This window comes from Hyaena hyaena, unplaced genomic scaffold, assembly GCF_003009895.1.
Source record: "Hyaena hyaena isolate Hyena2069 unplaced genomic scaffold, ASM300989v1 scaffold_75, whole genome shotgun sequence".
Lineage (NCBI taxonomy): Eukaryota > Metazoa > Chordata > Mammalia > Carnivora > Hyaenidae > Hyaena > Hyaena hyaena.
Window position 1 is genome coordinate 3489540 of NW_024080707.1, and position 27806 is coordinate 3517345.

Below are 27806 nucleotides of genomic sequence, written 5' to 3' on the forward strand. Positions count from 1 at the left end.
TAAAAGTTATGTTTACACTATAGTCTATGAAATGTGCAATACCATTATGTCTAAAAACACAATTACAAACCTTAATTAAAAAGTACTTTATGGGGCGCCTGGGTGGCTTAGTCGGTTAAGCGTCCGACTTTCCCTTAGGTCATGATTTCGCGGTTCGTGGGTTCGAGCCCCCCGTCGGGCTTTGTGCTGACTGCCAGCTCAGAGCCTGGAGCCTGTTTCAGTCTGTGACTCCCTCTCTCTCTGACCCTCCCCTGCTCACTCTGTCTCTCTCTCTCTCTCTCTCTCTCTCTCTCTCTCTCGCCTAGAAAAAAAAAAAAGTACTTTATTGCAGGGGCAGCTCAGGTGTTTAAGCTTCCAACTTTGGCTCTGGTCACGATCTCATGATTCATGAGTTCGAGTCCCACTTCAGGCTCTGTGCTGACAGCTCAGAGCCTGGAGTGTACTTCAGATCCTGTGTCTCCCTCTCTCTCTACCCCTACCCCGCTCACACTCTGTCTCTCTCTCTCAAAAATAAACATTAAAAAATTAAAAAAAAATACTTCATTGGGGCGCCTGGGTGGCTTAGTCGGTTAAGCGTCCGACTTTCGCTTAGGTCATTATCTCGTGGTTCATGGGTTCGAGGCCCGCGTCGGGCTCTGTGCTGACTGCCAGCTCGGAGCCTGAAGCCTGTTTCAGTCTGTGGCTCCCTCTCTCTCTGACCCTCCCCTGCTCACTCTCTCTCTCCTAGAAATAAATAAAAATATTTTAAAAAAAATACTTCATTGTTGAAAAACGTTAATTATCATCTGAGCTTTCAGTGAGTCATAATCACTGATACAGTTCATGATAAAAAATATAATAAAAAAGTTTGAAATATTGTAAGAATTACCAACATGTGACACAGAGCCACAAATTGAGCAAATGCTGTTTGAAAAATGGTGCCAATAGACTAGCTCAACACAGGATTGCCACAAACCTTCCGTCTGTAAAGTACACAGTGTCAACAGAGTGCCATGCAGTGAAGTGCAATAAAATGAGGGATGCCTGTATAAGCATCTTTACTTACATTCTCATCTTCCTTTTCCTTTTTTAAATTCACAGTATTTGCTTGGCAAAACCAAAACTTTGATCCATTCCAATGATCTTACATTGAGCCTGCACCTGCGTATCAACCATGTTTCTAGCTTCTGTAAACTTGATGCTTTACCATTTGCCATGCACGTATAGGCCCAATATGTCTTGATCTGGACCAACTGATATGCTCAAGTTACTATGCCTTGGTTTCCCACCCCTGGTCACCCCCTCCTCTCCCAGGGCCACAATTTTCCAATGCAAACCAGCCTATCCCCATCCACCTCTCTTACCAGCCTCTCACACTCTGGACCACTCTATACCTTCCCTAATCACCTTATAGCCAGGTACCAGACAACTTGGGATGGCCCCTAGGTTCCAGAACCCACTGAAACTATTCGAACTAATCCATCTTAAGCCTGCTCACCCTCACAATATCTCACCTCTTCCTTCGCACCTAAAGCACAACAGAGATGGGCCCATAGTTCCTCCCTTTCCCTCTGCCTGGTGGCTGACTCTACTGCTTCCCCATGTAGCCCCCTGTGGCATTGCCTGCCCTCTCCTCTTAGAAACTATGAGTAATAAACTATCTTTTCAATGGCAATCACTTCCTGATCTGTTTACCTTACTGTACTTCCAATTTTCTTTAATATACTATGTTTTAATTCAACCTGTACAGCTAAAAGAAGCTGGAGAAAAAACATCCAACCATGATGCCAAGTCTCACTGTAAATTATGGATTGTTGCTTTAAAGTGCGTCCTTAATGTGCCAGCAATCATACTGTATTTTTTTGGTTCACTTTTTACTATAACTTCTAAGGTCACTATTTTATACTTCTCTCTCCTTGAATATCAACATCTCTTCTCCCGTCTTTACTTTCAGCTTATTAAATGAGAAAACTGAGCTAATCAGGTAACTCTCAAATTTTGCCATGGTCACAACTATGCACCTGTCATATCTATGCCTACATTCTCTATTTTTCTCTTGTTACTCTGGGCAAATTACCTTTTATTCCAGCTTAGGTAAATTGCTCTACTCCTGTACTAGATTCCATTTCTTCCTGCCTATTCAAGAACATTGCTCTAGTAATTCTCTCATACATCATAAACTTTTCTCTCTCTATTGGATTATTCCTTTCAGCATGTAAACATGCTATTGCTTCTCCTATCTTAAAAAATTTCTCTTGACTTCATTTACCTCTCCAGGTAACATCCATTCATCTTTCCTTTAATTCTAGCAACTCCTTTGAAAGAATGATCTGTACTTATTGTTTCTTTTTTATTAATAAAGTATTTAATTAATTAATTAACGTATTCATTTATTTAAGAGGAGAGAGCATGTGTGAGTAGGGGAAAGGGGCAGAAGGAGAGAGAATCGTAAGCAGGCTCCATACTCTGTGCAGAGCCTGATACAGGACTTGATCCCACAACCCTGGGACCATGTCCTAGGCTGAAATCAATAGTAAAAAACTCAACTGACTGACTCACCCAGGTACCCCAATACTTTTGTTTCTAATCTCCCTCCATTTATACTCTCTTGAACCTGATCCAGTCAGGTTTTAGCCCTTATCATTCCACCAAAAGACCTCTTACCAAGGTCCAGTTACTTCCACAATATTAATGCCAAAGTTCTCATCTTACTTTCCAGCAGAATTTATGCTGCTCCTTCTTTGTTCTTTGACTTTTTTTTTTTTTTTAACCTGGATTGCAGGACACTTTCCTTGTCTGGTTTTCCTTCTACTTTTTCCGCAGCACCCCTCTTGGGCTCTTCCTATTTCTGTCTATACTCATAGCCTAGGTGAACTCATCCAATGCATGATTTAAAAATGATCTATATGATAATGACTTCCAAATATATATCTCTAACTGTACCTATATCCTCTGAACCCTAGACCTATATACCCACCGCCCTACTTGACATCTCAGACTCAAAATCAGCATGTCCAAAATTGAGCTTCTGACAATCTCGCCCTCACCCTGTCCAGCAAACCTACTTCTCTTTCAGTCTTCTCCCCTTTCTGTCAAAGATAACACCATTCTTTCAGTTGCTCAGGTGAAAAAACTTCAAAATATATCCCAAATCCAACCATTTTGTTATCATCCTGTTGCCACCATCCTGGTACAAATAACTATCCTATGTCTCTTGCATTGTTGCAGTAGCTAAGTCATCTTCTTGCTTAACCTCAATCCCCTACAGTCCATTCACCACATGGCAACCAGAGTGATCCTTTAAAACACAAGTTAGATAATAACACTACTCTGCTTACAACCCTCCATTTGTTTACCATCTCATTCCGAGTAAAAGCCCAAGTTCTTATTATGACCTAAAAAGTCCTACATGCACCCAGTTAGGTCTCTGACTTCATGTTCAATATTCTCTCCCTTGTATATTCTATCTAGTCACATTGGCATCCTTGATACTGCCAGGTGTATTTCCTTATCAGGACCTTTGTCCTTGCTATTCCCTTTACCTGAAATGCTCTCTCCAATAAATGTACATGTTTAGCATCCTTTCTTCCGGTCTTTACTTAAAACCACCTTGTTAGTGTGACCTTCCCTGGCTCCCCTACCTAAAATGTCAAATACTCCTCTCAAATATTTCATATCCCCTTGCTTTATTTTTCTCCCTAGGACTTATCCAACATAATGCATCTTTTACTTACCTATCTTATGAATCAGCTGTCTCCCCACTCCATAGAATTTAAGTTTCGTGAGGGTAAAAATTTGGGCCTGTTTTGTTCCCTGCTATATCCCCAATGCCTACAATAGTTCTCAACACACAGTAGCTGCTTAATGAATAATTGTTGAATAAATCATTATATCTAACTCAAAACATTGAATCTTCATACTCAGATGTTTACCAGCCTACTGAGTGGCTCTAGCTAAATATCTAGAAGACATCTCAAACTGAATAGATGCATAATGAATATCACCCTTACTCATAAACCAGTTCTTCTTTTATTCCCTGTAGGACCCCAATCGAAAGGACTTAGTGAATGATGTTACATCTATCAATTAGGTAGTCATTGAGATCTAATGAGAGCATTATCAGTGACCTCCCCAAATCTCCACACTCTTAAGTTTTATGGCAAGGAACCATGTTTATCATGTCCACAATTATAGCTCCAGCTCTTAGCACTCTGCCTGATGGATAGGCAATCAGAAAATACACACTACTTTTTGAAAGAAATTAAAAGTACCTGTAGCCAGTTATGTTAGAAATTTATGGTATAGGGCCACCTGGGTGGCTCAGTTGGTTTAAGTGTCTGACTTTGCCTCAGGTCATGGTCTCATGGTTCGTGAGTTCAAGCCCCACATCAGACTCTCTACTATCAGTGCGGATCCTACTTTGGATCCTCTGTCCCCTCTCTCACTCTACACACACCTCCCCTGCTTGCAAACACATGCGTGTTTTCTCTTTCTCTCAAAAATAAAAATAAACACGTAAAAAAAAAAAAGAAATTTGTGGCATATCTCTAACTACATTAGAAAATAGATGTTTTCAAATGAGGCAAATTAGAGAAGATAACCACTTTGGTAACCACTACAGCTGAAAACAGAGTCAGGATACAAGTGGTCATGTACAATTGCACATTCTTGAGTTTCCTGAAGCAGGAACCTCATTTGTTTTGACTCCTGTAACTTCATTATCTAGGGCAATAACTGAAAAATATAAGGCTTTCAATTGGTATCTGTAGAAAGAACTCCTGATGATCACTTCCATGTACACAGAGGCAAATGACATTAAAAACATATGCTATATACACAAATCTTACTATGAAATAACCACAAGAGGAAAAGTAGGTATGGCTTGTGGAAAAGTTTCTGTATTAGCCCCTTCTTAGTTTAATGGGATAATGGTAGTTGTTTTTTTTTTTTTTTTTTTTAGTATAATTTATTATTAAGTTGGCTAACATACAATGTATACAGCGTGCTCCTGGTTTTGGGGGTAGATTCCATGATTCATTGCTTACATACAACACCCAGTGCTCATCCCAACAAGTGCCCTTGTCAATGCCCATCACCCATTTTCCCCTCCCCCCCATCAACCCTGTTTGTTCTCTGTATTTAAGAGTTTCTTATGGTTTGTCTCCCTCCCTCTCTGTATTTTTTCCCCTTCCCTTCCCCCATGGTCTTCTGTTAACTTCCTCAAGTTCCACATAGGAGTAAAAACATATGATTTGTGTCTTTCTCTGACTTATTTCACTTAGCATAATACTCTCCAGTTCCATCCACATTGCTGCGAATGGGAGGATTTCATTCTTGGGATGATGGTAATTCCAGTCTAAACCAAATAAATTTCTTTCACTCATTCCAATTATTTATAAAACACTACACATAAGGTCCTATACTACACACTGGCAAAGATACAATATGAATCAGATATGGACCCTAAGGAACTTATAGTCTAGTAAAAGAGATAAAACATGTATATGATTATAATGCAAGTACAAAATTGTATTTTCCTCAGAAGAAGTACACAGAAGATGAAATGAGGGTTGTATTAAGATTACTTTCACTGAGAGGTGTGAACAGAGAAATTATGAGTGACATCTGAGTTAGGCCTTGAATTTTTAAGTGGGATTCCAAAGACATATTTGGGGTGTGCATACATATGTGTGTTTGTGTTTGGTGCAGGCGGAGGTGAAGGGGGACAAAGGTATTGGAGCAGGATAAAAAATGTATCCTGAGGAAATATCTTTGTGAACAATGAAGGTAGAAAAGTATGTGGTATATATAGGGAGTCCTAAATGATTCAATTAAATGCATGAAGGAAAACAAAGTTAACCTTTGTAAAAGTAAAATAGCCAGGTTAAGTCTTTGGAAATTTTTACACAAGCAAGAGAGTGCCTTTGAAGGTTTTTAAGTAGAATAAAGTGACTTAAACTATGCTTCAGAAAAATTCAGCTGTATGCAGCACATACTAGAAGATAATTAGTTAAGATGCTATGGGCACAGTCCAAGTGAGAAATAATCATGGTTTAACACGGGTGGCAGATGTAGAAATAAAACAAATACAACATATACCATATTAAGCATGTCTTTTTATTTTTTGCATCTTGATGCTTTGACATGTAAGAACTTGTTGACCCTGGAGGGACTGCCCTCCCAAGGCTAATGGATTCCTGTACACAGTAAGGGACTCACCTATGAGCACCTTTTCTTAAACCAGCCAATTCAGAGCCTAAACCCTTAACATCCCTTATCAGTCTGTTAGAGATCTCATTCTCTGGGCCACTATCCATCTGTCCTCATCACCCTTGGGACAGGAACCAGACAATTGGATATAGTCCCTAAAATCAGAGCCTTCTGAAGTTATTTAAATGAGCCCATTGTAAACCTGCTTATTCTGCTTTGTCTGTTCTTCCCACAGAAACCACAATACAGGTTCTTACCCATATTTCTTCTTGTTCTACCTCGACTGGCTCTTGTGCTTTCTTACGTGGCCCCATGTGGCATGCCGTGCCTCCTGTTTATAGGGATCCATGAGTATTTAAAATAATCTCTCCTCATAATAGTTATGTCCCTGTCAAAATGTCTTACCATGCCTGATTAAAACATATCTCAGTCACCCTTAAAAGATAGCAGATACAGAACTGATTGGAAATTAGTAACAGATAATAACAATACCGCTTAAATTTTAAATTTCAAAGAACTTCCATCTATATTCTCCAATTCTTAAAATAACTTGCAAGATATTTAATAGTCATGTTTTACAAGTATGAAAACTAAAACTCAAAGGTCAATTTAAATGCTCAAGCTCATCCAATAATTCACGGGCTATTAATCTGTTTGTTTCTTTATTTGTAAATTAAGGTTAATGATAGTACCTATCTCATAGAGTTAAGGTGATGATTAAACTAATCTTCACTTCTAAAACACAATAAGAAGTTAAATTGTAGATATATTCATATGAGATATCAGTGATATCTTGATGGAGCTGTCTGGTATCAGTTAAAAATGCAAGAGTAAAGTGAATTTTAAGGAACAGAAGTGAAAGCTGGAGATGCAGATTTGGGAATCTTTGCATGGAGATGATGATAATAAATGAACGGAATCCCAAAATAAAAATCTAAAGGCATAAAAAGAAGGTAATAGAGTTAAGGGGAGAAACCGGAGATAGTGAAAGAAATCAGAAACGAGGTATTTGAACCAATAAAGTTCAGGGATAAGATCAATATTGATCAGGAGAAGATCAATATTGTCAAATGCTGCAGAAAGGTACAAGTTCAGAAAGCGCATTAAATTTGGTGACTTTTGAAAACTTTTGGTAACTCATTATTGACCTTTGAATAGTTTCTGTACAGAATGGAGACAACAGATTGCAAGCATTGAAAAGTGAACATAGACGTTTCTGGTCCAACATGTAGAGACCACAAAAGTCATCAATCTTGTTTTTATAACAACAATCTTGTTATTTTAAATCAACAGGTCTTTTAGATCCATCATTCAGTTCATAGGCAAACCACTGGCCTGAAAGTTGGGCAGGAGAAAACAGAGAATCACAACTTACTGAGTTAGAAACTTTGCAACTGGGGCCAGCAAATGGCAGGAAAACTTAAAGGATAATTGCTGGAGACTAAGGGTATACTAATTTGAAAGGTAAAAATTCCTGAGGGCCCAGCCTCACACAGAGGCCCACCATGAGACCCATCAGGCTCTTGGGATGAGGAGAGAGAAAAACTACCTAATAATTCCAGCAGGGAGCTAGGGTATTAAGTATTCTAAAATATACCCAGAATGTTCAGTTTTCCTTAACAAAGGCTTGCTTTCAAAGAAAACTATTTTACCAGAACCTAGCCAATGTGGGGGAAGGGAAATACACAACTCCAAGACCCTCTTCTTTTTCCATATAAGGAAAAAAAAATCTGAGAAACACTTATGAAGGTCACAGCGAAGGGACGAAGGCCCACTAAAAGACTAAGACTAATCACAGGATTATAGAACACTTCCTCTCCTTCCAACATCTTATCACCACACCAACAGGTCTCCTGTACAATAACGGGTCTGGAATGGGAAGAAATGCAAGGCTCAGACTCTATAAAGGAGTCTCTAGGGAAACCTAAAAAACAGGAGACAAAAACAAGGATACCAGAGGAAACTGAAGTCTCATAAACCTACTGCACAGCCCAATTCCTAGTCAGATAAATACAAAACCTCACATTAAAGGCTTATTTACCTCAGTTCATATTATGTGATGCAACACTGAGCTTTCAACAAAAAATTACAAAGCACATCCAAGGGCAAAGAACAGTATGAAGAAACAAAGCAAGCATCACAGCCAGACTAAGAAATGGCAGAGATTTCAGAATTGTCAAGAATGTGGATTTAAAATAATTATGATGAATATGCTAAGGACTCTAGGGGCACCTGGGTGGTTCAGTCAGTTAAACGTCCAATTCTTGATTTTGGCTTAGGTCATGATCTCACAGTTTGTGAGATTGAGCCCCACCTTGGGCTCTATGCTGCAGCATGGAGACTGCTTGGGATTCTCTCCCTCCCTCTCTCTCTCTCAAATAAATAAATAAACTTAAAAATATATGCTAAGGACTCTAACAGAAAAAGTAGATAGCATGAAAATTCTAAGAAAAAATAAAAAAGAAATGAATGAACATGTAAGAAAGTAGAATAGAGGAACTGGGAAGAGAAGTGGGATAAAAGCATTGAAGAAAGAGTGGTTGTTTTTTTACCAAGAAGGGAGATTGTTCATATTGCTAAGCTAATGGGAAAGATCTAATGTAGGAAAACCTGGAGTGAGAAAATGGAAAATTGGTAAATACATGTTTTATGAGATCCTTTCCATGATCAGGATTAAGTCCTAAAAGGAGAAAGATGAGAAATAACATTGGTTATTGGTTAAACCAATGGTTGTAAACTTTAAAGTCTGTGAAATTTTGCTTTAACTGGGTAACATGGCTATCTCAAAAAGTGAAGATTATACTACTTCCTATCTCCCACCTGATTCCTTCCTTAACAGGTAATCTCCTATGAATTTGTAATTATGTAAGAAATTCCCAAGAGAATTTTTCTAATCCTCGCAGCTACTATGAGAGTTATACGACTTTTTAAAAAAATTTTACATAAATTCAACACAATTTTACTTTAGGATTCCTATATCTATAAGTAAAAACAAAAACCAGACAGGATGAACAGTAACCAGTATTACTGAAATACATTTTTCATTCGTTGAGTCAGCAAATATTGAATGCCTTCTTCATTCAAGGCAATAGGAGTGAACAAAACAAAAACGCCTGGCTCATGGAGTACCACTATTTGGGTGAAGACAGACTAATAAAAAAGTATATCATATGCCAAGTAGGGATAAGTGGATAAGTTTACTCAAGGTTGAGGAACTGGAAGTGCTGGTAACTAGAAAGATTATTATGTTATGAAAGGTGGATATTAAAAAAATGTTTTGAGGTTTTTTTTTTGAGAGAGAGAGAGAATGTGCACATGAGTGGGGGAGGGGCAAGGGAGGGAGGCAGAGAGAGAGACAGAGAGAGAGAGAGAGAGAGAATCAATCCTCTTGGGGTTCAAACCCAGGAACCATGAGATCATGACCTGAGCCAAACTCAAAAGTCAGACGCTTAACTGACTGAGCCATTCAGGCACCCTGAGAAGGACTTTTTAAAAAATATAGTTTATTGTCAAGTTGGTTTCTCTATCAAACTCCGTGCTCATCCCAACAAGTGCCCTCCTCCATGCCCATCACCCATTTTCCCCTCTCCCCCAACCTCTATCAACCCTTGGTTTGTTCTCAGTATTTATGAGTCTCTTATGGTTTGCCTCCCTCCCTCTCCATAACTATTTTTTTACCCTTCCTTTCCCTGATGGTGAGGATTTTTTGATAAGGTGATATGTGAAGGAAATAAGTGAGTCATGAGGCTATCTAGGGGTACAATATACCAAAGAACAGCAAATGCATAAGCCTTAAAATGGGAAAATAATGTGCCTGATATCGTGGAACAATGAGCCAAAGGTAAGAGTCCAAGGTGAGACCCTGTGGCTCTGTAATGACGTGAGCTTTTACTCACATGGGAAAAACTGGAGGGTTTTAGGAAGAGCCACAGTGATTACTAAGTTTGGGGTATTAGAAGACCATTTAGGTGATTACTGTAATGTGACAGGGACTTATATCAGGGAGTTAGTCTTGATTTATTTTGCATGTAGAAATGATAGAATCTGCTGATGGAGTGGGGCATTAGAGAAGTCAAGGGAAACTCCAAGGTTGTTTACTGAGTGAGTGGAAGAGTGGGAACTGTCATTTACTGAAATGGCAAAGACTGCAAAGTAAGTAAGAGGGGGAAATAAGTTCAGTTTTGCATTTAAATTTTGAGATGCCTATTTACTTCTAAGTGCAGATGTTGGTTTTTTAAAGTCTGGTTTTAGGAAGAGGTGCTGGTTATAAATATAAATTTATGAATCATTGGTATATAGGTGATTATTTTTAAATTTTTTAATGTTTATGTATTTTTGAGAGAGAGAGCACGCGCAAGCAGGGGAGGGGTCGTGAGAGATGGAGACACAGAACCTGAAGCAGTCTCCAGGTTCTGAACTATCAGCACAGAGCGTGACACAGGGCTGGAACTCATGAACTGCAATATCATGACCTGAGCTGAAGTCGGACACTACACTTAACCGACTGAGCCACCCAGGTGCCCCTGTATATAGGTGATTTTTAAAGGCATAAGACAATAGAGGAAAAAAAGGTGTTTAAAAACTGACTCCAGCAACACTCCAAAATTTATATGTGGGAAAGAAGAAAAGGTACCAGCAAGTAATTTGGAAAAGAAGTAGCCAGAAACCAAGGAGAGAACTAGGGAGGAGTCCTAGTTCTTTGGTATCCAAGAAACCAAATGAAGTGATTCAAATGGCCATTCATTTGGATGGACGCCTATTGCTGATCTTCACAAAAACTAGTTTGGTGGTGTGACAGAATGGAAAAAAGACCCTGAGAACCATATTCAGGAGAGAATGTTAAGGTTCTCCTCCAAGAGCTCTCCACAATTGCTGCTAAAGAAACATGAGCTGAACTAGGGGAGACTGAAGGAGAGATGTTGAACGTCTGAGAGAACAAACGTGGTCTGGAAGTGTGGAAGAATGGATGAATCAGGAAACTTTAGTGCAATTGCTGGGCAGCACTAAAGAACCATTTGAAGTTATAAGCGAAACAAACCCACAGAGCTGTGTGTTCTTCTCCAGCCTCTCGTTCAAGTGTTGCAGAAATGGCAGAACATTAGCAGGAAAGGGTTTTAAAAGCACGATAGCATGAGGAGGCAGAAGAACTTGGACGACACAGCATTAGTAAAGTTCAGTCCTCTGGCTCACTGAAGCTGAGGATTGAATGGGGGAACAAGCTTGACCCGGCAGACCGGAAAAACCACCCCAGGAACGTTAGGAGGAGGAGCGGTTCTAAACAAAGTAGGTCTTTTCCTGCAGAGCAAGCACAGCAGTAGGGGGTTCAAAAGGGCTGTACTAGGCCACGGAAGGAGATACTGCGGCATGAGAGCTTCGAAGGGGAACTGAACCCAGACGCACTAAGAGACTGGATCTAAAAGGGCTCCCTCCGAGACCCAGAAGGATGGACTAAGGTTTTAAGGCCGGAACTTACAACCAGAGGTTCTGCTGCTTGCGGCTGTTTACTGGAGAGATAGGCATGGTGGCGAAAGGCTGTGGAGTGGTGGGCCACCCCTTCCCTGGCTGCTTCTGGAGTCCCTGCACCCTATCCCCCGGCGTTAGCGGCTCTGGCTGAGTCTCGGGAATGTTTGCCGGGCGTCATGGAGACGGAGGAACCCTGGCTCAACAAGCGGCCGCGCGGTTGGCTGGCGGCTAGAGATCGAGGAGGAGGGCGGAGGCGGAGGGGAGGACAGAGGGTTGGTGGAGCAAGAGGAAGCTCCGGACGACGACTAGAAAAAGGAGGCGGGCGGCCCGGGCCCCAGGCCCCTCCCAGGTTCTGAGTCTCCCCGGCTGCAGGCGGATGGATGGGGCTTCTTCAGGCGGTGGCGGCAGCAGTGAAGGTGGCGGCGGCAGCAGCGGCAGCGGCTGTAAGTGCAGCCTCCATAAACCATCTCTCCTCTCCTAGTCCTGATTGGGATGAGGGGCTCCTAAAGTGTCCTCGGTCCCCTTTCTCTCCTTCCCCTCCCCCACAGTAGAGTACCGCCCGGAAGACTCTTAACTTCCGGGGAGGGGCTGAGAGAGAACGCGCCCGGCCCGCTTCCCCTCCCTGAGTGCGTCGTCCCCCGAGGCGCATGCGCAGCTGCTCTCTGCCGGGTACCCCCTCCCAGCCCGGTCTTTTGCTCTGGCGGTGGCGGTGCCGCGGATCTTCCCCGGCGTCCGAGGCGCGCTGGGAATCCGCTGCGGTGTGAGTTCGTCTCGCGCAGTTCGCTTCCGCCCCTTTATCCTGTATGCTCCCGAATTCGGTCGGGGTGGGGCTAAGCCTACCATTCCCCCTGTGGCTCCGCCTCTTTTTCCCTGTAGAGCCGGGTTCGGTCCCAGCCGTCCCTTGGGTGGCTTTTGCTCGCACTGCAGTCCCGGTGGTGAGCAGGGTCCTGGGCAAGCGGCTTTTTTCGGAGGGGATGAGGGAGGGAAGAAAGACTGGAATAAGGCTCTCCTGCCCGGTGGGAAGATCTCTGGGGACAGATGCCCTCCCCCTCCTTGAAATGGCCTTGTTCTTGCAGCTTTTCGTGAAAAGATCCCTGGCTGGAAGCCCATCTCTGGTCCTCGGTTGCTGTGTGACCTTGTGCGAGTCCCTACTCCTCTCTGGGCTCCAGTTATCCCTAAAGCTTTCTCCAACGCTAAAAGTCTTAATTTTGCAGAAGAGCTTGTGCAGTTAAGACTGGCCCGTCTACTGGGGCCGCTAGCCCAGATGACGCGGAGTTGACTTGAACCTTCTTGAATCAGGGATGGAATGAGGCGACCTATTTATTGGGTCGCTTTTATTCCTTTCCAAATGGCATGACCGACCCAAGGCCCATTAATGTTTTCCTAAAATTGTCATGGGATCCTTGTCCTAATTCTTGGCCATCTTTTTAAAAAAGGAGAGACAGGTTGAGAACTAGAGACATGGTGAGCTTGCGGTGTCATCATCTCTGGTCTCATTACTACTGAAGCTCTCTTTCCTTTGATCCAGATGGTGTGGTGGCTCGATTCTCCCAGTGCCTGGCTGAGTTTCGGACGTGGTTAAGAACCAACTGGTTGAGGTTCAATGCAGACAAGACGGATGTGATGCTGGTAGGCAGGGGCACACTTGGAGATTAAGGGAGGGAAAATCCAAACTCCCTCAAGTAATATAAATAATACATTACTCTTCCTGTATATTCCAGTATTTGAGAACTGATGATGGGCCAATAATTTCCAGAGTTTGGGTGAGATAAAAATGTCAACAATATTAGGACTGTAAAAAAAAAAAAAAAAAAAAGTTTGTGATAATCAGATAAAATGGGGCCGCTCGATAAAACTCTTTCTGTAAAAACTATGAAAAAAACCAAGTCTGTCCTTTGAAGAACCAAAAGGCTATGTAAGTGTTTGGGGATGGGTTTAATAATAAAAACCAAACTAACAAAAAGATGATGCTGATTTTTGCATAGCTGTGGGGTTTCCGAATGTAATGCATTACTGCTTTGTAACTTGCATTCTGCCAACTAAAGGTAAACTCTAAATTCATCTAAAATGTCATTTTTAAGTTTTTTGATATTTAGGTATTTTCAACCAAATTAGTAGCAATCCATAAATTTTTACCTTCACATAATATGTAGGTTGTCACTTTTACATAAAAATTTTAGTAAATAGTTTACCACATAATCTCAAAAGGGACTCATGGACTCTGAAAATTGTTCGGTAGAGAATTTGTTGTTAGGGTTTTGAATGCACTGCATTCATGTTTCATTCAAACAGCCCTAGATTAAATTGTTACAGATATTTTCTTGGAGCATTTTGAGAGGTAGCGGAGTTGCATAACATTTTATGTAGTGTAGGCATATAGTACTTACATTTGCATCAGGTATTGGTACTGAATAAAAGATTATATTTCTTAGGTATATGTAAATTGCCAGAGATGTTTATTTATTGGTTACTTTAAGGTACTGGTTGAAGTAAAATTGTGACCTTAAAATGCTTTTGTTAAAGGAGAATAGTAACTGAAGGGTTCGTGTGTGTGTGTGTGTGTGTGTGTGTGTGTGTGTGTGTGTATGTATGTATGTATGTGTATTATACCCTCTATAAAAAATGTTTAATAACTTTTTATTGGGAGTATTTAGTAAATTGCTTAAAAATCATTTCCCAATATAAAAACAGTTTTGAGAAGCTTCAATGTGGTGAAAGTTCATGTTAGTTTGCCTGAAAATAAGGAAGCCTTTAGGTGGGGAATGGGAGCTAAAGAGGCATTTATTCAGGCTTTGTATAGAGATTTTTTTTTGTTTTAGGACATTAGCCACAAACCTCACATAAAATTGGAATTAACCACACTTTTTAGTTTAAACTTTAAACATTTTACTACATAATTTAACAGAACTATCATTTTGGATATCACGTTAATACATACTTCAAAACAAACTGTAATGATTTTAACAGTTCATAGGTATTGGTGAATTTTCTCATATTAACTCTTGCCATGTCTTGTTTTTAGCTTTTCTAGTATCAGAAGGCATTAAAGACTTATATTTTGTTATCCCAAATATAAATATTGATTGTTTGCACTTAAACACAAAGAAAACATTTGTTGAATTAACGCAAAGTTCTGAAAAAGTCAGGGGAATGGATGGAAGTAACTAGGGGATAGATTCTGGTTTAATAAAAAGAAGAATGTTCCAAACATAGAGCTTTTTCTGAAAAGAGCAGTCTCTTCATCAGTCATTGGAGGTGTTTTAGCATAGGCAGAAAAGCCTGGTCATAGGGAAACCTAATGAGAGATTCCTACCTGAACAGGGTAGAAATTGACTTGAATTGAATTGAAAAGTTAATTTTTGCATATTTGATACTGAAGAGGTAAGCAAGAGTTTTTGAGAAAGACTGCTCCTCAAGATGGTTCCGAAAATGTTGAAAGATAGAAGAATAACATGGGAGTAAAATAATGCTGAATTCAGTAGTACTGTGTTAGAAATGACTTAGTGTTGGAGCTATTTCTCTTTATTTTTAGAATATCTGAACCTAAAAAAAAAAATCACTGAACTCACATTTTTTAAAAAGGGAAGGAGAAATAGGTAGAGGGAATATCCCCCCTAAACGATAATGCCATTTATAATTAGTAAAACTGATACACAATATTAATAAACTTAAAAGTCATTTATCAACAACAGGGGCTATCCATTCAAATATGTCCCAGTGGGGTTTTCTTGACAATTTCAGAGTTTATTCAGTAGTGTAAGGGACCATGATCCCCAGCTTTTTAATCACAATTGGGATTTTTTTGTTGAGGTTCAACTTAAGAATCAAAGACTAAATGGACTTAAGCAGGCAAGTTGTTCCTGTACCTTGCATTTTGACAATACTTTTTAAAATTTTTCTTTTTGTGAACCAGCTAAATTTCATCTATTAACTTTGGTATTTAAATGGAAAATACTCCTTTATCCCCATGGTAGTGTAAAGCCTGAGTTTCAACCTCTAGGCACCTTATTCTGTCTTTACCCACCTTAGGTGTATGCACATCAATTGTTCTTTGCCTTCAGCTGTTTCCCCATCAAGCATCTCTCGTGAAAACTATATAAACACAAACGTGAAAACTACATAAACACAAACGGACTCTTCAAAAAATGGCTTTTGAGTCCAGAGGACTAAGGTAATTCAGTAGGGTAATTCTATATACCTGTGCTAAAATATTTATTCCCCCCAAAGAATCCTGAAGAACACTTTTATATAAGTATTCTAAAAAAATAAAATGAAAATACTGTACAGTACAGTTAATGGTAAAAATTGTTTGTAGATTTGGGAACCTTAAAAGTTTTCCTTTCTCTTCTTTCCCTTGCTTTTCTTTCAGTAGAAAATGTGCATCAGATGTTTATGTTTAATTGGTTTACAGACTGTCTGTGGACTCTTTTCCTGTCAAATTACCAGGTAATGTCCTTTCACTTAGCAGCTTCATATACCTATAAATGCACAAATTATTCATGCACAAATTATTATTGGACATAAGAATTTCAAGTTAATGTTGAATCTTTGTAAAAAGGAAACTGCTTAATAGATTCTAGAATGTTAAGGGAATACAAATTTAAGAAAACAGCCACGTTGCATTGTAAGTGGAGTATGAAAGAAAAATTGTGTATGTGCACATTTATGCAGTATATTATAGTGCTGGCATCACAATATTTGGAATGACTTTTTATATTTAACTGGTTGATTTGGGTAATCATTTTTTTTGAAATTGCATTAAGAAAAACCCTTGAACATTTGGGGGGTAAATGGTCTTTTTGAAATTAAGATTTAAACTCCGGGTTTAGTAAAATATGTTACTGCATGTTTCAATACCACCTTTGTATTAGCCGGTATGTGCCTTAGTAATGGAAGTGAAACATGTTTGTTATTTCGCAGTCATTGGCCCTGCACTCATTAGAATTGTTTCAAGGCCAATTGGCAGGTGTAGGCCAGTATTTTAAAAGAAACTTTCAAATTGTAGGCATTTCAGGCATTGCAAATAAGCAGGTTCTCCCTCTCTGCAGTCAAGTCAGAGATTATATCTATCAAAGAGCAGCTTTTCTGTATTTCGCATTTTGAAATTTCCTCTAGTGCAAAATTCAAACACTGCACAATTATAATGCTCCTGGCATCTCAGGAAGCGTGTGAGGTAAAGCAACAGAGATGTGAGGATGGCAGTCTACCTATCCACAGTCCCTTAATCTCTGACCTCTAAGGTTTGTGGATGTGGGATTTTACATTTCCTGTCGGGAATCGACCGAGAGAGAAATACTTGCCTAGAGACAACCGCTTTCAAAGCGCACTACTTTGCGCCTTTGCCGTTGTTGCATCACAGCAACATCCGTTTTCAGCAAATGCTCTTCGAAAAAAGCCTACATGTAAAGTACAACGTATCTTTTCCCCTGCGGTGTGAATGCTGGACGCGGTTTTTGGGCACTTTCCGTGACCTCTCTGGTCCCTTAGAGCCCTCTCCTTCAGCTCGAGTCGCAGATCCGCTAGGGCAGGCGAGGCGCCCCGCGCGGAGAAGCCCACCTACCCCCCACACCCACCTTGACTCCGCCCCCTCGCTCTCCTCCCGGGGAAGGCTGCCGCGGGGCCGCGCGCGCGCGCGCCGCTGCTCTTGCGCGCGCGCGGGTCTTTTCCCTCCAGTCCAGCTCGGCCGGGGCGCCGCGAGGGGGCGGAGTGGGGTGTGGTGGGCGCGCTCGGGCGGCTCCTGCGCGTTCCCGCCGAGGCAGCGGCGGCGGGAGCGGCAGAGACGGCGGCGGCGGCTGCTGGAGTCCCGTTGCCGAGTCTCACATCCGGGTTCTGGCCGTGACCCAGCTGCGGCCGCCGCGGAGATGTGACCCGTCAGTACGGCAAATATGGCGGAGGTAAGGGAGCGAGCTCCCCCTCCCCGTCCCGGAGCCGGGCGCCCCCGGGCCCTGGCCGGGGAGGAGTGGAGTGGGCCTGGCTAGGAGAGGCCCAGCCCTGCTGGCGCCACTGCCCACCTGTTGTCCGGAACAGGCCGCGGTCTGGGCGGGAGCTTTCCTTGGAACTTAGTTGGGATGGGTCAGGGGGTAGGAGGAAGCGGAGGCGTTAGTTGGACTTCGGGGGCAGTTTGAAGGGTCGAGTGCTGCGTAGTAGTGCGTGTGGAGAGGGGCGAGGGCGAGTGGTCGCCCGCCAGGCAGGGGTGCCGGTGGCGCAACTTCGCCGGCCGGTGCTAGGGGCCGAGAGAGGAGCTGCTGCTTCCTCTTCTTGCGAAGTTTCTTCCCTCCTTCACCGAGATGCTGTTGCGCCCTTCCGTGTCACCCCCACCCGTTTGCTACTGACCTCCAGTCCGTCTTGATGGGGCAAACGTAAGGCAGAATGGCTTTTAATTCTCATTTTACTCATGGTGCTAAGATGAGCGTGGAGAAATAAACGTAGCCTTTCGCGATCCGGCCCTTTAGGCTGGGGGAGTCCCCCCGAATCTCCGGAACAGTTCCATTCTTCCCGAAGGTAGAACCTCTTTTTCTCTACATTTCAGAAGAGTTGCTTTCAACCTTTCCCCCCTCTTCACTTTCCAGGCATCCCCTTCTACACTCCTTTCCTAACAAGGCTATCGATTATTGTCTTCTTTCTCTCTTTTCTTCCCCTTTATGGGAGATTCCCCCCCCCCTCCTTTTTCCAGGAAACGAGTTACCAAAGCCCCCTTTCCTCGGTGGTAATTGTTTTATATTTTGGGCCTCAAATCGTGCCAAATAACCACTGTTATGATTCATTGAAACTTAGGGTTATGCCGCTGGATGTTTAAATTTTTGCTTCTGATTTAAACCTTCAAACATTTTTTTTCAATACTTTTCCCCCCTTACCCTCGGAAGAATTCGTTATTCCTTACCCCCAGGAGTTCAAGAAGTGATAGTATTTGGAGTTTAAAGTCTACTATGAGTGAGAGCCTCCCTAAATGATTGATAAGTCATTTCTTCTGTATGAATTGCCATTTTCATGGGCTCAGACACCCCCAAACAGATTGAGGAATAGGGAATTCTTTTTTTTAACCAGTCAGCCTCCCCTATTTTTGTCTCCATTATTTGCTATATGAAGTCATTGGTGAGTTAGGTGAGTACTTCTGTAATATCATAAATACCTCTTTTTTAAACTTGGGGTACAGAACGTATAGATTATGGAAAAATATTAATTTGGATGTTTTTTCATGTACCTGTTGAGTGGAGGGACCTAAAAGTTAGCTGTTTTGTAGAATTGCTCTTAGGGTGCTCCTTCTGCTTTCCTTATGGAAACTGGCTTTATACTTAGGTACTGGAGTATTTGATTCACTGTAGCAGGAGTCTTCGTTGCTAGTCATCTTTAAAAAGCTTAATACTTAGGATTTAAAACTAAATTTAGATCTTAGATTTATTTCCATTTCTTTTGTTCTTTGTGGTGGAAGAATTGTATTTTAAGGCACATGAGTTAGAGAAAACCTAGTACTTTGTATTTCATTTAAATGTGACTGGATTCATTCCACTGAGCTGAAGGAATTTTAGTCCTGGTTAGATATTTAAGTGCTTCTTTTTGTTTTCATGTGTAAGTTGGGGAAAGGGTTGTATGTAGCTGGATTTATTTACATTTTGTTTAATAGTATTCAGTGGATGCCCCCTTTTAGTGAATGCCTGTTAGATAGGCAAAGTGTACTGTAACAAGTTAGGTGGTTGCTTCCCTCCCAGTGCCGCTCACAATGGCTTAAGCTTTAAGTTTGGTAGTCTTATTTTAAGGCAAGCTATTATTGAAGGAAAATAACTTTATTTTTGAAAATACAGTTAAACTTAAGTTTAGAAAACTTCACCCAGAAATTTTAACTGCCCAGCACACTGAAAATTTATGTAAATAGAAGTATATTAATATTCTTGTTTTAGAAATTAAAGATAGTTGCATCAGTATGAGAGGAAAAGTGATATTTTGAGTCATTAATCATTTCCTAATATTTTCAAGGGTATGTTTTAGTTTTCATAAAAATTGCATTCTTGAAAAATGGAACTCTCATGTTCAGTAGGAACACTTGGATGGTTCAATATAAAGAAGAGTAAACCTGAACTTTGTTTTCAGTGAATTTATTTTAAAAAATTTCATCTTTTAGTGTTGGATAGTTTTTTTTTTTTTTTAGTGAATATAGAGGAAGAATGGGGAAACCTTCATTCATCTGTGTCCTGCAAAATATCTAAAAGAGGTGAAGAGTAAAATTAATTTGTTCCAATCGCAATATTTAGTAATTAGGATGATTTTAGACACTAGTTGTTTTTAAAAAATAGATGGGGAAATGCTTGGTGTATAGAGTGTTTTTACTTTTATATGAGCACTCAGGAGATTGATTCTTTATGGTGCCAATATAAAGCATGTGGTAAAATAAATGTGCTATTGTACCTTTGATTAAGTAGACACCTGAGCATTGAAGCTAACTGGTGAAATAACAGAAAATACAAAGCAACAATATACATTTATTTGATAAATCTGAAGGGAAAACAGGTTATTGAAGAAGCATGTCTCCAGAGAAAAATACCAATATTATGCTTCTGGGTTTGTTATTTCCTACATAGGAGAATGACCCTGACCTTGTTTTTCCAGAAAAATGTTTAATTCTTAAATAGAAATTGATTTAGATGTGAATAGAATACACTGATTTTTCATACTTCATCTGATTATCTAGGCAGTGCATAAGTAGGAAGTATGTGTTTAATGGTTCCTCAAATCGTGCTAACATTAAAAACATATTTAATGTGCTTAGAAGAAATGGCACATACTCCTTTTCTTAACAGTTGTTAGTAATATTTCTTATTGCTTATTATCCCTTAAAATTACTTATCAACCTTCTAAAAGGAGGTTCTCCTAGTCACACTTAAAGGAAGGAAATTACAGGGTAGTTGCAGTTTTCCAAAGGCAATGAGAAAGAAAGAATAAGAGGAAGAAATAGTCAATCCTTTGGGTTTTATAAGGAATGTGGTACAGGGACCTTTGGGAATGAACAATTTTTCTGTTATTTCAGAGTTTATAAACACATAAGGGACTTTTCTTCTCCAGGAAAAAAAAAAAAGCCATAACATAGTGCAAGACCTATCTTTTCACCTAGGCCATACTGCTATCATATAAAGAAAAGATTTAATGAACCTGCTTTTCTATATTACTTTTAAGTATTTAACCATTTCCAAAAACAATACATAATCTGTTTATTCACTATCACGTCTATTCATTTATTTCTCTTGAAAACACATTCCTTGCTTAATGGTTTTTAGTGTATTTGGATTTCATTTTTTAAGGAAATAGGATCATCTTTTTTTTTTAAATTTTTTATAGTTTATTTATTTTTGAAACAGAGAGAGACAGAGCATAAGTAGGGGAGGGGCAGAGAGAGAGGAAGGCACAGAATCTGAAATAGGCTCCAGGCTCTTAGCGTCTGCACAGAACCTGATGCAGGGCTTGAACCCACAAACTGTGAGATCATGACCTGAGCTGAAGTCAGACACACAACTGACTGAGCCACCCAGGCGCCCTGGAAATAGGATCACCTTGACTGTTCTTCTGATGGTGTTCATTTCTATTCTAAACAAAACTTGTTTCACTGCAGTGGATTTAGGCCCTAAATAGTTCTTTATAGTGGTAATGAACTTTTTAGTGTTTATACTTGAGTGTATTTAGGATTTATTCAGAGTAATCAAGAACTCTGGATAAATGCATGAGAATCTAATTCAGAAGGAGTAATAAAGTGCTTGATAAGGTAGAAAAGGTTGATTGTAGGATATACAGAAGTGGATTACTATTAGAGAATTTTTCTACAGGAGACTAATCAGTTTCCCAAATCAGAAATAAAACACTAGGGTGCCTGGATGGCTCCATCAGTTGAGCATCCAGCTTGGGCTCAGGTCATGATCTTACAGTTCGTGGGTCTGAGCCCCGCATTGGGCTCATGCAAAACCTGCTTTGGATCCCCTGTTCACCCGTTCTCTCTTTGCCCCTCCACTGCTTGTGTGCTCTCTCTTAAAACTAAATAAGCATGAAAAAAAAAAATCAAACACTGCCATTGAAGCAAGAAACTGAAATTTCTTGCTTGAAATTAGCTTGAGTTCCTGTATATTTCAAAAGATTTGCAAATGGTTTCAAAATTCATTGCAGTGATAAAGCTGTTCAAGTACCAGTCATCACCTGGGACTCATTCTGTTTCACTTATGCTATGGCTTATAAGAATGACTCTTAAATTATGCTTGTGTAGATAGGAAATTCATAAAGTAGCACCCCCTAAAACGCTTTTTGCAATTTGAGATTTTTTTCCAAAAGTCCTAGATTGAAAAAAATAAATTCAGAAGAAGCTGTTAAACATCTATCCCATCCCTTTAGCTAAGTATTCCTTAGTAGTGTTAATGTCTTTTGAACAGTTCATAATAAAAGTAAAGAACTTAGATCTCAAAGGAAATTAAACTAGAAGATACCTAAATCTTTCTTAGAGAAAATGAAACTGATCAGAGAGTTGATGCAATTTGTCCTAAGTTGTGCAGTTAAGTTAGACTGTGGCACAGTTACGAGTGGAAACTAGGTTTCTGAATTCCTAGTACTTAATAACAATTCATCCTCTGAATTATTACTACTGTAGTCAATTTACTAGTTTCACCAACAAGACCTTCTTAATCTTTTCTTAATCTTTTTTATACCCCAGAATTCCTCAGGGGAAAGTTAAGTGATGTAGGTTTGTATGGAGGAAGAGAAATGGTGAGCACAGTTTCGCTGCCTTCTCCACCTGGAGGAGGGCCTCTAAGTCACTGTGAGAACCTCTGATTTAGTGTCTACATTACTAAGCAGGTGATGATAACAAAGAAATGGTGGTGTAGTTCAGACAGTTATGTTTATTTGAAAATATGCTTTTGATTGCTGGGAATATATGAATCTAATGATTACTTCATGTTTATCTACCTTTTTTTTAAATGGTTATATTCTAGGTTACCTACCATGTTCTAGAGAAACATTTGAGGAAATCTGAGGCATTGAATATTTGTTACAATTATTAGCGACTTGATCAACTAAATCATATATGTGGTGAAGGTATAAAAGTTAACTGTTCATTTTTTAATTTGATTTTAGCCTACTCATACCCTGTGTGACTGTGTACTTATGTTTTCTATCTCAGATAATTATGCACCTAAAAGAAAACTGGGTTATTTTTCTAAATTGTATACCTGTTAAAAAACAAAAGTGCCAAATAATAGGTTTTCCTAAAAATCCAAAAGTAGGGGCGCCTGGGTGGCTCAGTCAGTTAAGCGTCCGACTTCCAGCTCAGGTCATGATCTCACGGTTGTGAGTTTGAGCCCCGTGTCGGGCTCTGTGCTGACAGCTTAGAGCCTGGAGCCTACATTGGATTCTGTGTCTCCTTCTCTCTCTCAGCCCCTCCCCCACTTGTGGTCTGTCTCTCAAAAATAAATAAATGTAAAAAAAAAATTTTTTAAATCTAAAAGCAGAGGAAGGAAACGAAAATTTCTCATAATTCCATAAGATAATCTCCACTAACTTTTCTTAAAAACAAACAAACAGTAATACTAACAAGTGGTTAGAAAATTCCAACAGTATAGAAAGAAAAAAAGTCTTCTTTCCCCAACCCATTCCCTAGAGGTAACTGTTACAGGTTTTTGTGTATACTTCTAGAGAAAAAAAAAATCCATTTATATTTCAGCCCAATTTACCGTATTCTCTACTTTTTTTTTAACTCCTAATATATTTGTGAATAAACAAATGTTTTTACATTTATTTTTCTCATTCACCACAGACTTTTGTCTCTTTTTAATGGAGTAATTAGTGTTTCGTTGCTTGGAAGAACTGTATTTCATTTCTAACTAGTTAAATGATAGACTTGAAAATTTTTCCCAACTTCTTGCTGTGAACCGCTTTATGGTAATGACTGTTAAACATATATCTTGATATGCTTTCTTAGGCACATCATTAGGGTAATTTCATATTAGCAAAATGGTCACTAGAAGAGTTAAACCAATTTGTATTTTTCTACCAATAATGTATGAGTGCATTTTAAATACATTTTTAATTTCTAATGAAAAATCTTTACTGTTTGCATTTTCTAGTTTGTGTTTTTTCTAAAAATAGGTATAGTTACAAATGAATACCTATTTAACAGCTCGTTTTAAACAGGTACTAATTTGTGCATCATTAATGGTAGATGTTGCAGGTTTTCCTAGAAGATACTGTTAACATACCAGTTCCTAAATAGACATAGATGATAGATAGTCTGACATGAAAAGTGATAACTTGCAGCCACATTTTAAACATGCTTTGAACAGATGAAAACCATTTAAAAAAGAAGAAGAAAGTAAGGGGAAAGAAGGAGAGCGGTAAAGAGAAAAAAAATTTAATATAGTTGGTCACTTAGAAGGTATAGAAGAATTCAGGTCCTAGACTTCAGTTTCATCTTCACTATTTACCATGGAGGCTCGATCAAGTCACTTTCTATCCTGGGTTTGCTAATCTATAAAATGACGTTGTCAGAGTAGGTGTTATTGCCTGGAATAGCTATGATCAAGTAACTTTATGCATTTGAAAATATGTAGTACTATATAAATGTAAGCTGGTTCTGCTCTTCTTCAAATACCTAAAAAATGCTCATATTCTGTATGTATATTTTCTGTACTATGAGACTGAACTCTTATTTTGAAAAGTAATTGTTTTGTCTGCAGTTGGGGCAAAAGTAATGCTTACAATACAAACTTTTTGAATGCCAGTTTTCCAGAATGTCAGTTTTTAAATTAATTGAATATGATAAACTTTCAAGAAACAAATCTTACTCTCACCCATCCCAAACTGAAACAGTGGAATTCTATTTTGAACATAGAATACTAAAATATATGTCTAGAGGCAAATCATCATTACTTCCCCTTCTTTATCCTAATCTAGGTAACACGTCAGTCAAATTACACTTCTTGAAACATTCCACTATTTCTAACGTAAAATTATCATTAATACTATCATTGAATACTGAGTATTCTTTTTGCCAGCTAAATGTACAGATGATACCAGTCCTCCAAATATTTGGTATCTTAATTAACGGAAAATAGTTGGGACCTTTTTCAGAACTTTAAAGTGATAGATAACTTTAGCAGTAAAACAACAATCAGTATGGTATTGGCAGTTAGTGCTCTTTGAGACCTTTTAAAAACTGCAGCGCCATTCACAATTCAGGATCTTTGTTGTTGCCAGTATCTAACATCAGTGAAAATGTACCTTTTATTCTTCAGAAGAATAACATTTTTAATCAGAAACCCCTTTTTGTCAGAAGACTGTTAGATGGAATAATTATTGGAGTGTTCAAAGAGCCATTTCTCTTAGGCTTCTAATTTGAAAGAAATGCTGATTTTCTTGTTTATGCTCTGCAAATCATTTCAGAAGTTTGATAAAAAGGAAAAACAGCACTGCGAGGCTGCTTTGTGAGTGGGGGGCATGGGACCAGATAAAGATAGTCATCGCTGCTGTAGCTTTGCATGACATAAAAGTGGATTAATATTTTAAAATACTCATTTGCTGTGTAATAATTTGTGTGGTGGTTATATCCATTTTGAGCTAGAAGTGTGTTACTCTGCCCATAAGATGTTAGCAAGCTAGAAACCCTTTTTATAGTTACATTACTCCATCACCCTGCTGTTCAGCTTCCTATTAGAGGAATGGAATTAAAAAGTAGCACTGTTTTGAGTCTAGAGTAACTTTTAAGTAAAGATAGTGGTGTGACATTTGAAAATATAATACTGAATACTGTCTGTCTTCTGTAAAATAAGTTGATGTTATAGTCAAGAGCCATCTACGAATTAAAAGGGAAAAGAAATAGGACCCTTGGAAAGTGTGCTTCAAAAGAACCTAAGTCACCATGTACAATTGAGAATGTCATACTTAATACAATAGCATACTGTGGACAGTTTTCAAAATAGAATTTTAACACCTTATAAGAAATTTGTGTTAGTTGCCTAGCTTTTGAAAAATTGGGCACTTTCCTCATTTTATTTTGTTCATGGCTCTCATCCCTATTACTTAAAAGAAAGAAGGAAAATAGAGATCTTCCTTATGGTTGGGTTATATATATCCTGATAAACCTATCATAAGTTGAAAATATCATTAAGTCAGAAGTGCATTAATATACCTAACCTACTGAATGAACATCATAGCTTACCTCAGACATGTTTAGAACACTTACATTAGCCTACAGTTGGGCAGAATCCTCTAACGTAAAGCCTGTTTTATAACCAAGTGTTGAATATCTTATGTACTTTTCTGAATACTAGTCTGAAAGTGAACAACAGAAAGGTCTTATGAATACACAATGGTTATAAGTGTATTGGTGGTTTGCCCTTGTGATCGCATGCCTGACTGGGAGCTGCAACTCGCTGCCACTGCCCAGTATCACAAGATAGTATCATACCACATGTTGCTAGCCCAGGAAAAGATCAAAATTCAAACTTCAGTTTCTACTAAACAGGTATTGCTTTTGCAGTATCATAAAGTTGAAAACTCTTAAGTTGAGCCCTAATTGTCAGGGACTGTCTGTGCTAGAATAACTCACTCTTTGCTAATAATTTTGGGCTTAGCGTCTCTGACTTCTAATGGGCATGAAGTAGCTCTGAATGAATAAAAAAGGTTTTAACTATAAAGCATATGTCATTTGAAGCATCTTGAGTTTTTGTTACATATTTATAGAAGTTTATGTTTATAGATGACTTGTTTGTAATTGTGAATTAACTGAATTTAGATAAAATAATAGCCTTAAACTGTCAAGTGGTCATATTACCAAAATAAGTTGCTAAAATTTTTATTTTTAAATTTTCTGAATGCTTATAGTTAAATTTATGAGGGGTAGAATGCTACAGTAGAAGCAGCATTATAATTGAGGATGTTTGTGATTTTTCCATCAGAGAACTTAACCTCTCTAGACTTTAGCTTGAAGGTTACTAATTCTGTGATAATTTAAAAATGTTTGTTTGTAAAGTTAACCTAATGTACTATTTGGTGCTTAATAGCATTTTATTTTGTTCCTTCTACTTTCCTACGACATAATTTTTATTTAAAATATTGTCTTAAGGTGTTTTCGCCTCCCTTCTTTCACAAATTTTAAGCCAGAGACCAGCTTGATACTGGTGAAACTTTTGTGTAATATCCCCTGTATTGATAAGAGAGAATATTTCAGAAAGTTCTAAGATCTAAAATCAGATCTTTTAAGCTGCATTAGTTCTGAGACCCATATTTGCCTTTAAAATCTGAATCAATTTCTTAGGTCTTCGTTTCTAGATTCAGGAGTGTTTGAAATTTGTGTTTAAATAAACATAATGTCAGACAAAGGATTATGGGGAAGGTTTTAGTTTGTCTTAGGTAATTCAGACATAAAAACTTACTGTGATTTTTGGTGTCAAACTAGCCCTTGAATAATTCCTGTAAAGATTTATTATACAAAGATGCTAATTTTTCTTCTTTTCTCCCCCTCCTCAGCCATCTGTTGAGTCTTCAAGTCCAGGTAAGTATTTTCTGTGTTTTCTATAATTTCTGTCTGACTAACATTTGTCCTATTATAAAAAGTATAGAGGAGTTAGACTATCATCTGACTTGCTTTTCTTCTGACTGCTTCTTTTCTCTGGGGAAAAAGAAATGGATGAAATATTTGACTGCCCATGAAAGTACAGGTGAGGCTACTGTGAGTTCAACCTCCTGACTACTTGTGGGTTCACTTTTTTTAATGAATTATTATGTGTATTTCTTACAGGTTTTATTGGCATTTGATTTCAAGTATATAACATGTGTTTTTTCAAAAGGAGTCACTAACTTAGAAATATTTACTTGTATGAGAAGCTCAAAGTGTGTGAGAAAAAAATGCATTTAGTGAGAGAGAAAAAATAATGTAAGCAGAACATTCAAAAATGAATATTCAATGTTGTAAATTAAGGAGGTTATGTTTAGATTTGAGTAGGATCAAATTTTACCCTCAGACCATATAGTTGTGGTGATCCATATTCTCTTCCAAATATAGTATAGGTTCATTTTTTTCCTTAGGGTTTGCAAAAGTGATCTTTTAAATTTCTTTCTAATGTTTGTTTATTTTTGAGAGAAAGAGAGACAGAGTATGAGCAGGGAAGGGGTAGGGAGAGAAGCAGACA

General features: G+C 38.9%; 2 protein-coding genes across 11 annotated transcripts in view; one reads left to right on the forward strand and one right to left on the reverse strand.

Annotated features, from left to right (window-relative positions):
• Positions 1 to 11804, reverse strand: part of DNAI4 (dynein axonemal intermediate chain 4) — an 87357-nt gene extending 75553 nt beyond the window's left edge. The window contains exon 1 of the mRNA XM_039233412.1: positions 11663 to 11804. Within this exon, the coding sequence (XP_039089343.1) occupies positions 11663 to 11709 (47 nt within the window). The 5' untranslated portion in view covers positions 11710 to 11804. The remainder of the gene's footprint in view (positions 1 to 11662) is intronic.
• A 178-nt stretch (positions 11805 to 11982) lies between these two features.
• Positions 11983 to 27806, forward strand: part of MIER1 (MIER1 transcriptional regulator) — a 59203-nt gene continuing 43379 nt past the window's right edge. For 2 of the 10 annotated variants that reach the window (XM_039233433.1, XM_039233437.1), the window contains exons 1-4: positions 12327 to 12412; positions 13181 to 13281; positions 16022 to 16098; positions 27145 to 27169. In XM_039233433.1, coding sequence (XP_039089364.1) covers positions 16039 to 16098; positions 27145 to 27169 — 85 coding nt within the window. In that variant the 5' untranslated portion in view covers positions 12327 to 12412; positions 13181 to 13281; positions 16022 to 16038. Of the gene's footprint in view, positions 12096 to 12326; positions 12417 to 13180; positions 13282 to 16021; positions 16099 to 17380; positions 17547 to 26075; positions 26141 to 27144; positions 27170 to 27298; positions 27336 to 27806 lie in introns of those variants that run through there. The other 8 variants (XM_039233440.1, XM_039233434.1, XM_039233436.1 and 5 more) reach the window with 8 other exon arrangements.